The sequence below is a fragment of the Phasianus colchicus genome, chromosome 19 (genome assembly GCF_987193195.1).
Source record: "Phasianus colchicus chromosome 19, bPhaCol1.hap1.1, whole genome shotgun sequence".
Classification (NCBI taxonomy): domain Eukaryota; kingdom Metazoa; phylum Chordata; class Aves; order Galliformes; family Phasianidae; genus Phasianus; species Phasianus colchicus.
The window spans coordinates 10,937,368-10,951,965 of NC_143454.1; the positions used below are offsets into that span (position 1 = coordinate 10,937,368).

General features: G+C 58.1%; 1 protein-coding gene across 3 annotated transcripts; it reads right to left on the bottom strand.

Annotated features, from left to right (window-relative positions):
• Window positions 1–21: 21 nt before the first annotated feature.
• Window positions 22–13,608, bottom strand: LHX6 (LIM homeobox 6). 3 transcript variants are annotated; one of them, XM_090121611.1, is made up of 10 exons: window positions 13,534–13,608; window positions 12,903–12,968; window positions 12,621–12,806; window positions 12,423–12,544; window positions 7,789–8,009; window positions 5,596–5,696; window positions 5,424–5,519; window positions 4,448–4,622; window positions 4,008–4,103; window positions 22–2,871 (listed from the first exon to the last, which is right to left on the bottom strand). In XM_090121611.1, exons 1-10 carry the CDS (start codon window positions 13,606–13,608, stop codon window positions 2,789–2,791), a joined length of 1,221 nt encoding a protein of 406 aa, XP_089977737.1. In that variant the 3' UTR covers window positions 22–2,788. The 3 variants fall into 3 exon arrangements, with proteins under 3 accessions (XP_089977737.1, XP_089977735.1, XP_089977736.1); XM_090121609.1 differs by having other exon boundaries at window positions 12,903–13,043; XM_090121610.1 differs by having other exon boundaries at window positions 4,000–4,103; window positions 12,903–13,043.
• Window positions 13,609–14,598: the final 990 nt, after the last annotated feature.

Below are 14,598 nucleotides of genomic sequence, written 5' to 3' on the forward strand. Positions count from 1 at the left end.
CAACAGTCAGCGTGAAATAGATCGTGAAACAATGTATTGAATAAATTAGAGGATTTCTTACATTCTTGGTACAGTTGAGTATTTTCCATACACATAATTAGCTCTAAAACTGCACAAGCTGAATTGCTTCCAGTTTTTGCAAACAATTTGGGCTTAATATAAACAGAGCCTGATTTCTGAATTAGCAAAGCTGCTCCTGGCTACCTGGGGGAAGCTGCCCTCAGCCCGTGCTGCACAGCGATGCTCCCCACTGCGCCGCCCCAGCCCACGCATCACAGCCGCTCCCAGCGGCGCCCATCACAGAACTCGGACGTACAGCATGACTCTCGAGTGGTTGGTGATCAGTAACTCAGCTGATAGTTAGCAGGTATGTATTTAACAGCCTCTCTTTCATGGCACTGCTGAGACAGAAGATAAATACAAGAGACCGCTTTCTCCCTCAAAAATCTGTTGCGGGAATCTCAAGTACTGCGGGCCGTCAGCTCACATCACAGCCTGCGGTCTCTCCTTCAGCCTCAGGTTGGATAGCTACCCATTCGCTTACAGCTCTAATTCCACAGCCAAACAATCACTCGAACGCGCAAGCTCAAACTGAGGAGAGTGGGGCCCTGGTGACCCCCGAACCAGCAGCTCTCCCGGCCGTGCTGTGCACATACAGTGACATGCAGGAAGCAGAGAGCTCTGCTCACAGCCCACGGAGGTGTGCTGGGCCTGTGGTCACCGCTACAGACAGGGAGAAGAGACAGAAACGCCAGCACCTTAGGGCTCTTCCTGCCCAAGGAGATGCTGGGGAGCAGTGCCTCCTGCCAGGCCACGCACAGGGTGTGTTTGGGCACCCACTGGGAGTGGATATTCACATGTCAGATGGTGACAGTAACACTTTGCGGACCGAATTTCCTCTCTCCTTCCAAATGTTATTTCAGACTGAGGATTGAGCTGCTAGCTGCTGGCTGCAATTAGAACACTGGCCTAGCTGTCCAAATATTACAGCAGTCTCTCTTTTACACACACACACACACACACATACACACACACAGAGGTGTGTGTATGTATTTGTTTCAGGATATCAATGTGTGCTGGTGTCCAGCTATTTCTCCAACCGGGAGAACTTGGTGCCCACCCAGCAGATGCAGTGTGACTGCTGAGAGCACCGTGCCGGTGCCACCAGCTCACCATGCAGGGCTGATGCTGGAAATTGATCTCCAGAGAGAAAAACACGAGTATCTACGGCTTGAATTAAAAACAAGTTACATAACTGGTAGATTCCTGTCTTCTGCTCCTCAGGCACAGCTCAGTCACATTACGCACTGACTGTGGCTCATCACAGGCTTTCACATTCTCGGAAATGCTGCCTCCTGAAAGTTAGCAGCAAGACAGACCCATGTGCTCCCATGGAGAGGGGCTTTGTTAGCGACCTTGGCTCTTGGCTCAGTGCAAGCTGAGAAGGGCTGGCAAATGCTAGCTGTTTACTTTTTGTTATTACCATCAATGAAGTATCATTTCAGAGCTTTTTTCCTGATCTGCGGCCAGACGGCCGAGTACTTCCTTTGTTGTTGCCATGAGACTGCCCCAAGGGTGAGCCCCACACGCCTGCTCCTCCGTGCACAACCGGTCAGGACTGTGCCTCATCCAGGGACCTGGCAGGAGCAGCTGCCTTGCTCCGGTAAGGGATAGGGGTGAGCAGGTGCTGCCAGACGGAGGAGCACGCATTGCCTTGCTGCCTGCCGGCCTCACTGCTGGCAGAACTTCCCTGGCTGCTCCCCGGTCCCTCCCTGCTCTTCTCACTAACTGAGCCCAGAGCTGGGCCCCTCTCCTGGGGTCCACGCCAGAGCAAGTCATTTCTACACATCTACTGGTGAGCTTCCCTTAAGGATTTCTCAGTCTCAGTGTATGGAGCATCTAAGAGTTTGGTGTAGGTACATTCCCAAATCACCCATTCGTCATCCAACATGACTTAAAGGAAATAAAGTAGCTTGTTAATAAAGAACGAGAATAATAATAATAAAAAGATTTGGCAAATGGCTGTGAGAGGAGAGACAGTCGGTGCTCTGAGAATAAGTCAGCAATTAAAACCTTCAGAGTGCCAAGCCTGGCTCTGCCACCGACCAGCCCTACCGCTCCTTTCAGTTCAGGACATCTCCATATCCCCTCCTATAAAATGGGGGGAACACTAAGATTTACTTACCTTACAGAGTGATCAAAGGGCATGTGACTCTAAAGCACTTTGAGAAGGAAGAAAAACTGCCTATTTCCAGCTGGCATCGTGTTTTCCACTTAGTGGAGTCACAGCTACCTGTGACTTTGGCTCAGGAGTCCTCCGTGTACACTGAGTTGCTGAGCCAGAGCCCATTTCAAGTCTCACACATGCAAGTGTAAATAAGGAGGGATGTCCGGGAACCAACAGTGCTTCACTGGTGCAAAAAGAGAATCAGGCCAAACTGTGTAAATTCCTCCTTTCTTTATATTCGTGGGTGATCATCCAACCCCCTGTGACTCAGCGTGTACTGATGTGTTCATGTTCCCACAGCTGGGGAGCAAGGTTTGTAAGCACAGCAGTCACTCATTCGGGCTGTGTCTGGCATTGTCTTGGAGAGACTCACTGTCATTCTACAAGTCCACAAGAAACAAGTGAAAAATGCAACTCTGCACTTGACACACACATACACAGAGTGTTGCTGGAGAAATAAGAGTGGATGTTAGATGCTGGTCAATGGGAATAACCGAGAATGCCGAATCTGAGTTTCTCCTGCATGACTGAGAACAGTTGCCTTGGGCTGGACACTGCGTTTCAGCGACTGAGGGGCAGTGGTGCTGGGAGCGCCATGGGCAGGCGAGGAAGAGCTTGCGGAGTCAGTACTGAAAGAGGATGACCTGGGGGAGAAACAGGAACCAAGCGTTAGCTGCTTCCAGAGACAAGCGGCCCTCACTTAGAAATGGGATCTCAGGGAGCAGCCAGGCAGCACACACCCAGCTGAAGCAGGGCGGCCACCTTCACTGAGGGACAAGCTCTTTCTGAGCCATTTTTGTCCCCAGTCCTCCTCCTAGAACAGAGCCCGCAGGGATTGCATGTTTCTGGAATTCACCATGGAAGGAATTGTTTGGAAAAGGAATTTGGAAGGCAGTTCTGTGTCCTGAGAACCCAGTCCTGCAGCATCTGCAAGCAAGCAATAGCATTTAAGTCACAGGAGCTAGCTGCTGCTGCGGAGTTTCTTTGAATGACAGCATCAGAACTACATAACATTTCTGAAAACTCTCCAGTTTCTGTGGTGATAAAGTCATGATAAAATGATAGCACTTTGACCAAGCAGTAGCCTTGCTGTGCCCCTGTCTCTGCTTGTCAAAACAGAGCTCAATAATCTCTGGTTGCTGTACTGAACAGAGAAAAAGATGCTGAAAACTTCTAAAAGATGAAAACTAAAATGAGTAAGAGATGCCAAAGGCTCAGCATTTCCTCAAAATGAAACCACTTAAATCGGGATCCCAAGCACGTATACAACAGTTCAGAAGCCCTGCCCTCAGATGAGCACTATGTTAGAGTGGACAGATGCTGAGGGGCTCAACAGCAAAATATCAATATATGTTTCTAAGCCAGACATTGTGAAATAACATTCTGATTCATGATACAGTAACAGCCAGTTGTTATTTTTTGAGCAATTCTGGAATTCCCAAGAAATGAACCTTTCCTATTAACTCAAGGCTGTGCAGACCGAGCGCCAGCAGTGCTGGCGGAAGGGAGAACCGGGCACAGAGGAGCTCAGGCAGGAGGTCACGAGACCCCAGAGCCACCACAACATTGTGGGGCATGCAGTGCAGAACACGGAGGTGCCATTTACCAACAGTCATTCTAAGGCCACCAAAATGAAGGAAACACAGCCAAGAGCCGGCGCCTGCCGGATCACAAGGTGCTGCTCACAGAGCCAGTGGTGGCACTGACATTACACAAAAGCTCTTGCTACAGGAGGAGGTTGGCCCCAAACCAGCAGCAAGGACCAGAATTACCTTCTCACCCCTATTCGATAGCGGTCCTTCCATGTCTGCTTTGAGGTGCACTGGAGGAGCCGTGTAGGGAAGTCTACAGTGCACTTGTCCACACTGTACCTGACCTGTGGAGGAGAAAAGCCTCAGCCCCGTGCCCACATCCAGCCCCACAGCGCGGCCTGGCCCGGGGGACTCTGAGGGGACATCAGAGGGGCTCGGCAGGGCCCTGTCCCACTGTGGGGGGGTGAGGGTGAGGAGAAGCTCTGTGGGCTCACAGAGCCCAGGCTCTCCGTCCTGCTCACCCTTCTGCCATAACACCGCCTGCAGGCGGTCCATCACGGCCTGGGGCTGTGAAACACCCAGCCTGTGAGCGGCTGCTCGCCATGGCAAACCCAGGAAGGCCCACAGCGGTAACGCCGAGGAGTTTTGTGGGGCCAAGCTGTGCCCCCCGCCCTCGGCCCGCACTCACTCTCGATGTATCCATGCAGTGTCACCATGCGGGCCCTCTCCGGGCTGCTGAAGGGCGAATAGTGGATGTCCTCGGCGAGGGAGGAGGGGATGCGGGGCGGGGGGGGCCCCGAGGGCGGCACCGTGTGCTGGGGAGTGTGTTTTTTATGGCGGGCTCGGCAGTTCTGGAACCAAACCTGCAACGAAAGCAGAGAACAGTGAGGGAGGAGGGCAGCGGGCCGAGCTGTGCTCGTGCACAGGGAGCCATCACCTCGCATGCACAGACCACCACAGCCACCTCTGCAGTCACAAAAGGAATCACGTGTGGAAATGCCCACACAAATACCACGACAGCGTCCGCTAGTCCCACAGCATCTCACTGCAGCTGAGAAATGCTGGTGCTGCAGGAGACAGCCCTGCTCCGTCCCACCGGCAGCCACGTCTGCGTCTCACTGCTGTTAATTAAAGCAGTGGTTGGGGGTTACGCCCTAGAACTAAAACATGAGTGGAGGTTTTTCCATGCTAGTGTGGTGTTTTCTTTCTTATGCTTTAATTTCTTTAGGAAAACTGGGAGTGAAATCCTTCCACGAGTCACAGCACGGAGCAGTGCCCTGAGGCCACGCAACGGCCACAGCAAGGAAACAGCCACAAGCGTTTGACAAATCGCTTCCTGCTCAAAGCACCTTCAAAAAACAGCCCATAAAGAATCGCCCTGCACGTGGGCTACTTGATCCCGTGCTGAATGAAGAGTCTCAATAACTGAGGCCTGAGCCAGGTCTTTACATGTTAGAAACTTAAACGTGTCTTTGGGATGTCGTGTCTGCTGGATGATGCCCATGCTTTGCCTTCATCCCACACCCTGTACCCCACATCTGCATCCCATACCCTGCATCCCACACCTGTATCCTGCATGCTGCATCCCACACACTGCATCCACCTGTATCCCATGCCTGCATCCCACACTACATCCTGCACGCTCGCCCACGGCTGACCCTCACCTGAATGACTCTCCGACTCAGCCCCGTCATGTCTGCGAGTTTCTGAAGCGTTTGTGCATCGGGGTTGTTGTCCTGAGCAAACTGTGCCTGCATGACCTGGCGGGTGTCAAGGAGAGGGGTCAGCTTGCAGCTGACACTGCAGCCCTTCCCACGCCCAGCCCAGCCCCGCTACCTGCAGCTGCTCGGCAGTGAAGGAGGTGCGGGCCCTTTTGGCTGGCTTTGGCTGGCTGTCCTGCTCTGAGGGCACGGCCCCCTCCAGTGTGATCCCATTGCCTGCAAAAGAGAAGCCCAGTGAGATCGGTGCAAGGAGCCGAACAACAGCTGTGTGCCTCAAGCATCCCTCAGTGTGTGCAGCAGTGCTGGCCTGGAGCTGCATGGGGCCACTGAGTGTCTCCATCACCAAATGGCAATGCTGACCCTGATGGGTTTAAAGTTGAGCATAGAGAAGCAGCAATGTTGTGGAAGACGTGGAGAATTATGGATGGGGAAAGGGCATCGAGAAGATGGATTCTGAGGTCAGTTGAGGAAAGCACTGACATCCTGCCAGCCCAGGCTCATGGTCACCACTTAGCTGCACGCCCCAGCAAGCAGCCCAGAGGAGCCCTGCCTGCTGCTGGGCACACCAGGACCCACACCATGTCACATCCCCGTTGCCTCCATCACCTGTCTCATTTCAACAGGCTCCTTGCTCTTTTCCCTGGCCCCAAATCTCCCTGACCTCCTCCTGGGCCCTGAGGCAGCAACAGCAGAAGCAGCCCCTTCCCTGCAGCACCACTCTGCATGGTACCACTGCCCAGGGCAGCAGCTTTTCTGCAGAGAGATGTGCTGAGGCAAGCCTGGCTGTGCTCATGCAGCCACGGAGCCACTGGGGGAGAGGCCAAGGCCAGAGCCAGGGCCAGGGCCCCCATCCCACAGTGGGGTCTGCAGTGAAGCCCATGCACTGCCCAGAGGAGTGATGGATGAGGGAGGGTGCATGCACGGGGCTGGCGCTCGCCCCGCTCCCAGGATGCGCCTGCACACCACGGTGTTTGCTCTGCAAGCTGGACAGGGCTGTGATTGTCTTGGCTGGAGTTGAAGGACTTTCTCATATAGTTTGACTTGTTCTTTTAGGATGATGAATGGGACTCTGACTTCAGCAACATCTGTTTATTTTTCTTGTGTGTAAAACCTCATGTGCAGAAGAAATTGCTGGGTAATTACTGGAGGGGGAAAAACGCGTGGCCCTTTAACTCTGCAGCAGTGCTGCTCCCCAGAGCCTTCCCATCCCCTCCTCCAGCCAAAGGGCATGGGGAGGTGGGCACCTGCCCGAGGACACTCAGCCCCTTTCCTGACACCATCACGGCCCCTTCTGCAACATAAACCCCAGCCCTTGGACAGGACCAGGGCACTGAAGGATCCCGCAGACAGACCCAGCCACTACCACAGCTGCAGCCCCACAGCCCACACTACTCCCAGACCCACGATGCCTCCCTCCATGCCCTGTGCCCTTCAAACCAGACAGTCACTGGAGCCTCCCAGCCCAACAGGGCACACTGTTTCCATCCTTTTACCCAAATGCTGTAAACAGAAACACTGATTATTTTCATGTCAGGTTGTTAATCACTTCCACATGCTGCACAGGCTAGGACGTGGCATTGGCCTCCCCACATCCGTGAAGTACTACTGAGTGGCACACAGGCAGGAGCTGCACTCCCAGTGCAGAGGGTCCCTGGGCACTTCCCTTGGCATTTCTGCAGCTGCACAATATCTCCATGGGCAGTGTCCCTGCAATCCAGCCAAGCACCAGAGAGGCAAGCAGGCCCTCTGCAGCCCCGCTCCTCTCACCACACAGCCAGCCACAGCCTGAAAATGTGGGGCAGGTTCCACTTTGGCCCAGCCCAGTGATATGGCATGGCCTCACATACCCTCCAAAGCCACTTTGTTCTGAGCACCCACTCAGCCGCTGCCCTGCAGCCATTACACTGCATGACCTCATGGCACCAACAGCAGTGGGATGAAGTTGGGGATGTGAAGGCCACTTGCAGCGCATCCCTGGGCGGGCAGGGCCAGTGGAAAATGATGGGAAGGGTTTGTACACCCGCCAGGTTTCCCACCTTCTAGATTTATGACTCGCAGCCTCCAAATCCCCATGGCTTTCTGACCCACCACATGTGGCAGCAAGGCACAGCGGTGCGGTGCAAGCAGGGCCGGGGCCGTGCTCAGCACTGCCCTCAACACATGGCTCTGCCGCGGGACCCCTGCATGCCCAGCGCAGGAGCAGCTGCTCTGCAGGCACCGTCCTGCTCTCCACACATGGAAACAGCCCTGGCCCCTCGCCATATCCCCATGCAGTACCTGGGCCAAGGGCGGTGCTGTGGCCACGTACCATTTTCTGCTGCTCGCTTGAGGTTCTCTATCATGGTGTCATAGTGGATCCGGCACAGCACCTTCTCCTCCACCAAGCCGAACTCCTCGCCCGTGGAGAGCTGCCTCTTGCAGGAGAAGCAGGCGAAGCAGGCCAGGTGGTAGGCATTGCCGCGCGCCCGCCGCACCCAATCACTGGCGTAGATCTGCCGGCCGCAGCGGGCGCACTTGGTACCAAAGCGGCTGCAGGAGGAGAAGACGCAGCATGAGGGTGGGCAGCAGACCCTGAACGCCCCAAGCCCCCTGAGCCCACGGAGAAAGGGTGGCAGTGAGACCGCCCCGGAGCTGCTCCCAGGCAGGGATCTCCAGCACAGGGTGCAGCCGAGGGCTGAGCTGTGTGAGCAAGAGCTGAGGTCACACAGTGCAGTGAATCAGCCTCCAAGTTCACGGGCTTTTTATTTTGATAACAGGCGGTGTGACACTCAGATGGAAATTCTGTTAGAGCCATTTTTCCCCTACTGCAATAAATCAAAACATGTGTTTTCTCCTAACACGTACAGACGTATGCATCTGCTCTTTCCTCCTACAAGGAGGTCTCCTCGCAGTGAGAAGACGATGATTGTGCTCGGGTTTATTTATGCTGGGAAGTATTGTGGCAGAATGAGGAGGTACCAATGCCTCCCCATCGCCGCACACCAGTGGCTGTGCCTCAGCATCTCAGCACCACGCTGCTGGCAGCTCCCCGGGCACAGCCAGCCTCAGCTTCTGCTAACACGGGTGGGTGCTCACGTTCAAGTTTTATTACTGTTAAAATAAATAAACACACCAAGCAGCAAGCAGTGGGGGGAGGCGAGCATCTCCTCCAGCACCGCAGAGCTGATGCTGGCCCTGACACAACCCTGATCTCAGCTGCTGTGTGTCCCACACATCCCAGCACGCCCACAGCACTGCAGGGCTCACATGCGGCCCCGCAGCCCTCAGCCCCATCCCAGCTCTGGAAGCTGCAGACACTGCTGCCATCCTCAGCCTCAGAAGCTCGAGCGTTTCCTTCCACCAAAGGCAGAGAATGCCAAGGAGAGCACACTGAGTGCTGTGATGCCATGAGGCTGCCGACACAGGCACAAACACCACAGCTCCTGGCATAAGATGCAGGGCACACTGCGATGTGCAGCACACTGCGTCCCCCAGCACCCCACAATCCCCAGCACACCGTGACCCCCGATGCACTGACATGCAGCACACCACAAGCAGCCCTGCAGCAGGAGCACAGCCGTGCCATCCCACTGCCCCGCATGCAGCACATGGGCCTGGGGAGATGCTGCCAGTCCATCCTGCACTGCACTTGGTAACCACTGAATACTGGGGAGGGAAGGAAAGGTTTACATTTTTCAGCCTGACCATCACTGACCAAAAAAAAAAAAAAAAAAAAAAAAACAACCCAAAAACCTGGACCAACAAAAAAAAGCTGCTTAAAGAGGACATTTCTGAGCTGAAATTATACAGAGACTTAGCTACGAGACTTCGCTAATTTACTTCAGATGGGAACATTGTAAACTGACTTTGTGCCAGCTCATTTATATAAACGCACAAACAAAAGAACTGTATTAATTTTTTATTTAGAAGTAGAAATCGTTCCTGTAAGTCGAATTACTTTGAACAATGCGCTATATAAACAGTCGTATTTGCTGAACGCTCTCAGACAAGGGGGCAGGCTCAGAGGAACTAATAACACGTGGTAGTTGCCTCTCCCCACTTCCATCACTCCCTGCTCTGAGCGGGCAATGCAGTGTGTCGGGATGGGCACAGCCCCGTGCTGCTACTGGAGAGGATGGCTCAGAATTGAGACCCTGCAATGCACAGAGCTGCTCCTGATGCTGGAGCACTGGGCATTGAGAGCCCCGTGAGCCCTGCGCACTCAACAGCTGCAGGGCACAGGGGGTGGTCCGTGGGGCTCCTGCTGCCTTCTTGGCAGTGAGGGGACAAGGACGGGGCTGAGGATGGAGCCACGCTACAGCAGGATGCAGCCCAACTTCTGCTGAAGCTTGACTTCACAGCCCAGCCCAGGCATCACTACCAGCCCTGGCCCCTAGCAGGGTTTGGGGCTGAGTGAGCAGGCACTGCCAGCTCTCTGTGACAGGAGACAGAAAGCAGCACTGGCATTTCCAAGGAGAAATCACCCCATCCCACCACCTTAGGGAGGGTTGCAGCGCCTGGGGCACAGGAAGGCACCTGGTGCCACAACTCCCAGCCCTGGCACCCACTCCTGCCGACGAGGTCAAGGTGAGGGCCACCCAGGGCCATCCACAGCCCCAAACATCCCCGTCCCTTCCTGGTGAGCTCCATAAGAAGACCCTAATGCAGCCCCAGCAGCAGCAGCTCCCAGAGATCACACAGAGCGATGCAGAAGACCAAAGCAAGCCCATCTCCATGCCGAGCCACAGCTGTGCCCAGGCTGGAGCACCACCCTGCAGCACAGAGGACTGGGGTGGCAGAGGTCACACTGCCACCAGCCCACCTGCGGGCCCCGTGCTGTTCCAACCCACAGGGATGCACACCAGGGCTGCTGTCCACGCACGCTGTCTGTGCCCCAGGCAGCTCAGCACAGTGCGGCATTCCAGGGTCACACCAAGACCACGCCAGGACCCGGCTCTCTGCAGCCGTGGGAGTTTGGCCACAAGCAGCCCTCACATCGCCTGGGAACACTGTGTTCCTCCAACGGAGCTCCACGAGCTCCAGTTTTAATTTGGTTCTCCTCAAAGCGCTGGAGCCCTGGATGCCAAATGCAATTATTTGACAAGACACAGGAAACAGCAGTGCTTGCTCAAAAATGCACGAGGCCGTGGAGCTGCCGCACAGCCAGCACTTACACAGCCTCACACGTGCAGGGAAGGGCCGGGGGCAGGAGGGGGCACGGGGCAGTGCCCGCGGATGGCCCCGTGCTGTCTCTCGGCAATGGCACCGGGCAGCGATCCCCGCACGGCTGCATCCACCCCGGGAGCTGGCAGCGGGGCTGTCTGCTCCGCTGTTAAAAAACACACACCATACGCAGCGATAGAAAGAAAGATAAAAAGATAGAAAGAAGAACAAAAGAAAAATAAAATAATAATAATCATAAAAAGTCTAAATACTCAGATTTGCGCTTTGCTAAGTGCTGCGTCCCTGCTGTCCCGGGATCTGCAAGGCAGTCCCGAGAAGATCGGCGCCGTCTCGGAGAGGAACCCCGGTGGGGTTCGCCCGAGGCTGCAGCCCGACCTCCGGCGGCCCCGACCCGCGACCCCCGCATTGCGGCTCCCGATCGCGGCGCTGCTGGAGCCCGGCCCGACCCGCCAGCACAGAGAACCGACGGCGGCGGCAGCGCGGATCGGATCGGCTCTGCTCCGCCCGGCCCCGTGCCGCATCGTTTCACGCACACACACACAAAAAAAAAAACCGAAATCTTTTTGTGCTAAAGCCAAAGGCGGGGCGCGGGTGCGGAGCTCCCCCCCAGCGGCACCGGGCCGCCGTGCCCACCTCCGCGCTCCGCTCCGGCCCCGCGCTGCGCACCGCCGTCCCCGGCACAGGCGGTTCTTTGGGGGCAGATCTCGTTCCCCGCATTTGCCCAAAGGCAATTTCGAGATTCGGTTCGCTGCTTTAAAGCCGTCTTTGAAAACGTCCGTCCTTTCAAAATATTAATGAAATCAAAACGATTATTAATTAATGGAAAACGCTGAAAGCGCTCCGAAGCAGCGAAGCGGCACCTCACAGTTCCGCAAACGTCCGTGGGTGCGGGGGGGATTCCGGCGGACAACGGAGCCGGCGGTGCGCATCCGACGGCGGCACCGGGACGGACGGGCAAGGGACAGCCTCACCGTAAATAATAAAAACAATAATAACAACAATAACAACAATAATAACAAAAACAAATAATAATTAAAAAAAAAAAAACACTGCGGATCTCAGCAGCCCGCTCCCTCGCAGCACAGCCGCCACCCGCTCCGTCCCGCAGCGCAGCCCCGCAGGGCTGAGCATCTCCTGCCCGCGGCTCTCCCTTCCTCCCGGCATTCCCGCACCGCACCGCGCCGGGACGGGAAGCGCCGGCGCTGAGGGCTGTGGGGCGAATGGAGCCCCAGCGAAGAGTTCAGGATTCCTCCACCCCTCGCGCCTCAGTTTCAGGAAGAACGCGCGGTGTGAGATAATCACCCAGAGGCGATCACCGGGCTGCGGCCCGACTGCGGAACGCCGACCGCGGGGCCGCGGCTCCGAACCCCGCGGTGGGTCCCTGCCCGGCGGCCCCCGGCCCCGCCGCACACCCGCCCGAGGGCTCCGCGAGGCCGGGAATTGTTTCGGTTCTGTACCGTTCTGACACCAACGACACTTCGGCTTTTTTTTGGTGCTAGCCGGCATAAAAACGGTTTTAGAAACCATTCAGCCCCGCAGACGGCCCGGAACGCTTCTAAAAGCCGGGCCGTACCGTCCAGGACAATGCCCCGCACCGCGGTCCCGCACCGCAGCGGGAGGCGGGGAAGGATCCCCGGGCGGGGCCGCGGCCGCCCCCGGCTCCGTTCTTCCCGCAGCCCCGCGCCGCCCCGAGCAGCAGCTTTGCGACCCCGCAGCTTCGCAGCCGTTTCCCGCAGGGACCGGTCAGGGACGCCGCGCACCCCCCGGCCCGGCTCCTACCTGAAGTAGTCCATCTTGCAGAAGATCTCCTTGTTCTTGATGTAGCAGCTGTGCTGCTGCCGCAGCGAGGTCCGGCACACGGAGCACTCCAGGCAGCGGACGTGCCAGATGAGGTTGTTCACCTGCGGCGGAGCGGACAGAAGCTGAGACCCGGGGCCACCCGCGGCCGCCCCGCCGCCCCCGCCGCCCCGCGCTCACCTTCAGCAGGTACCGGTCGAGGATCTCCAGCCCGCAGCTGGAGCACACGTTCTTGCCGGCCGACGGCGTGGAGGAGGAGGAGGAGGACGGCGGGGAGCAGACGGACGGCGTGGAGGGGGTGCTGGGCGCCGAGCGGGCGTCCTCTTTCTCCAGGGCTGCGGGCAGCGGCTCCCCGTCGGGCTGCGACTGCGGGCACAGCCCCGCGGGTATCCGTCAGCCCCGGCCCCAACGCTCCCAACGCGATCCCCGCCGCGTCCCGACCCCGCACCCCGCACCGCTTACCATGGCGCGGCCGTGCGGGTCGAGGCAGCGGGCGGTCGCTTTGGGCAGCGGCTCCGGCGGCATCACCTTGCGGGAGAGAGCGGGAGAGGGCGGCTGCGGCTCCATGCGCCGGGCGAGCGCGGGGCACCCTATATAAACCGCCTCAAAACAATAAATAAGAACTTTCTAGTGGCCATTTAAATCCTTTGCAACAAAAGCTGCGTCTCTTTAATGAAGCAATTTGAATGTGGATTGAATTCTCTCCCTGCCTGCACTTAACCCGGGCCTCTTGAAGTAATCGCTCGGTTCCCATGCGAGCCAAAGCGCTGAAAAAAACCCACAAACTACCTGCAATTAGAAATTGCCGTAAATGCCCGAGATAAGAGGTACCCAGAGTGTCAATTCCGGCTGTCAATCAGGGAATCCATCAGGCCACCCAAAGAATTGCAAATTTGATTTTTTTAATGGTAGTAATTAAAAATCGAAATTCTTCCCCCTCTCCCTCCGCCGAGCGCGAAACGCCCCAGAAAGCGCCGGGATGCGAAATCCTCCCCTTCGGCGCGGGAGGCGGCGAGCGGCCCCCGGGGCCCGGCCCGGCCCGCACCGCCCCGCACCGCCCCGCGGCCCCGCGCCCGGCCCCGACGGCGCTCACCTTGCCCGCCTCGGTGCCGGCCGGGGCGCGGCGGCCGGGGCCCCGGGGCTGCCCGCCCTCATGGCTCCGGAGCATGGGGCGGGCGCGCCCCGCTCCGCCCGCCGCCGCCGCCGCGCTCCGTGCCCGCGGGCGGCGCGTCCCGGGGCCGCGGCAGGAAGGGCGGGGAGCCGCGCCGGCCCCGCTCCCCCGCCGGGGGCGGCCGCGGGCCGGGCAGGAAGCGGCGCCCCCCCGCCGCGCCCCGGGGGCCGCCCGCCCCGCCGGGCCCCGCTACCTGCGGCGGCCGCGGCACCGCCCGCGGGCGCGGCGGAGGGGCGGGGGCCCGGTGCCCCCTCCCGGCCCCGACGGAGCGCACGGACGGGGCCCGGGCTCGGGCAGCGCCGCCGGGCGCGGCCCTGGGAGCCCCGCGCTGAGCACGGAGCCCGGCGGGGCCGGGGATCGCACCCACCGCCGCGGTGTCGCGCCGCCCGCCGCTGCCCGGGCTTCATTAGTAACCTGATAATTCCCCGGCAAAGCCCCAGCAGCGGTTCCACCATGAAGTAATTGTAGGACGGTAACGTGAGCTGATGGCGGCCGGGGATGGATCCTCGCGGTTATTGATTCTGACAGCTAAATTGTTAACCGAGGGGGAAATCAGATGAAAGCCATTTTAGAATAAATACGAGACATTAGGTTGAAACGCTGAGGTTCTAAGAAATCCCGAGCAGAGCCCCGGAAAGCCGAGCCGAGGCCTGGCAGCGTCCCCCACCCCACCGCGCGGCTCAAACCGCTCCCGCAGCTCCACCGGGAACGCGGAGCGGCTCCTGCGGACGTAGGAACGCCGGTGTGCGACGAGCGCAGCGCGGACAGGAGGGGCCGAGGCGCAGCGCTGCCCGGCTCGTGCTGCCCCGTCGGAGCGGCGGAGGCTGCATCCCGAGTTGCTCCGCTGCCCGCACCAGGGCCGCGTCCGGGTGCTGCTCGGGGAAAGCACGCGGCCCGGCTGCCCCGCACGCACTCCCTCCCACCAACGCAGGGCACGGACAGAGCAGCTCCATCCGCGAGAGACTGAACCGCGTGGAAACGTTCCTT

Coding starts and splice junctions, on each gene's coding strand:
- LHX6 (XM_090121609.1), bottom strand. CDS start 13,608: ATGCTCCGGAGCCATGAGGGCGGGCAGCCCCGGGGCCCCGGCCGCCGC. Junction 12,807..12,902: donor ACCCGCACGGCCGCGCCATG/GTAAGCGGTGCG, acceptor CTGTGCCCGCAG/TCGCAGCCCGACGGGGAGCC. Junction 4,104..4,447: donor ACTGCATGGATACATCGAGA/GTGAGTGCGGGC, acceptor TCTCCTCCACAG/GTCAGGTACAGTGTGGACAA.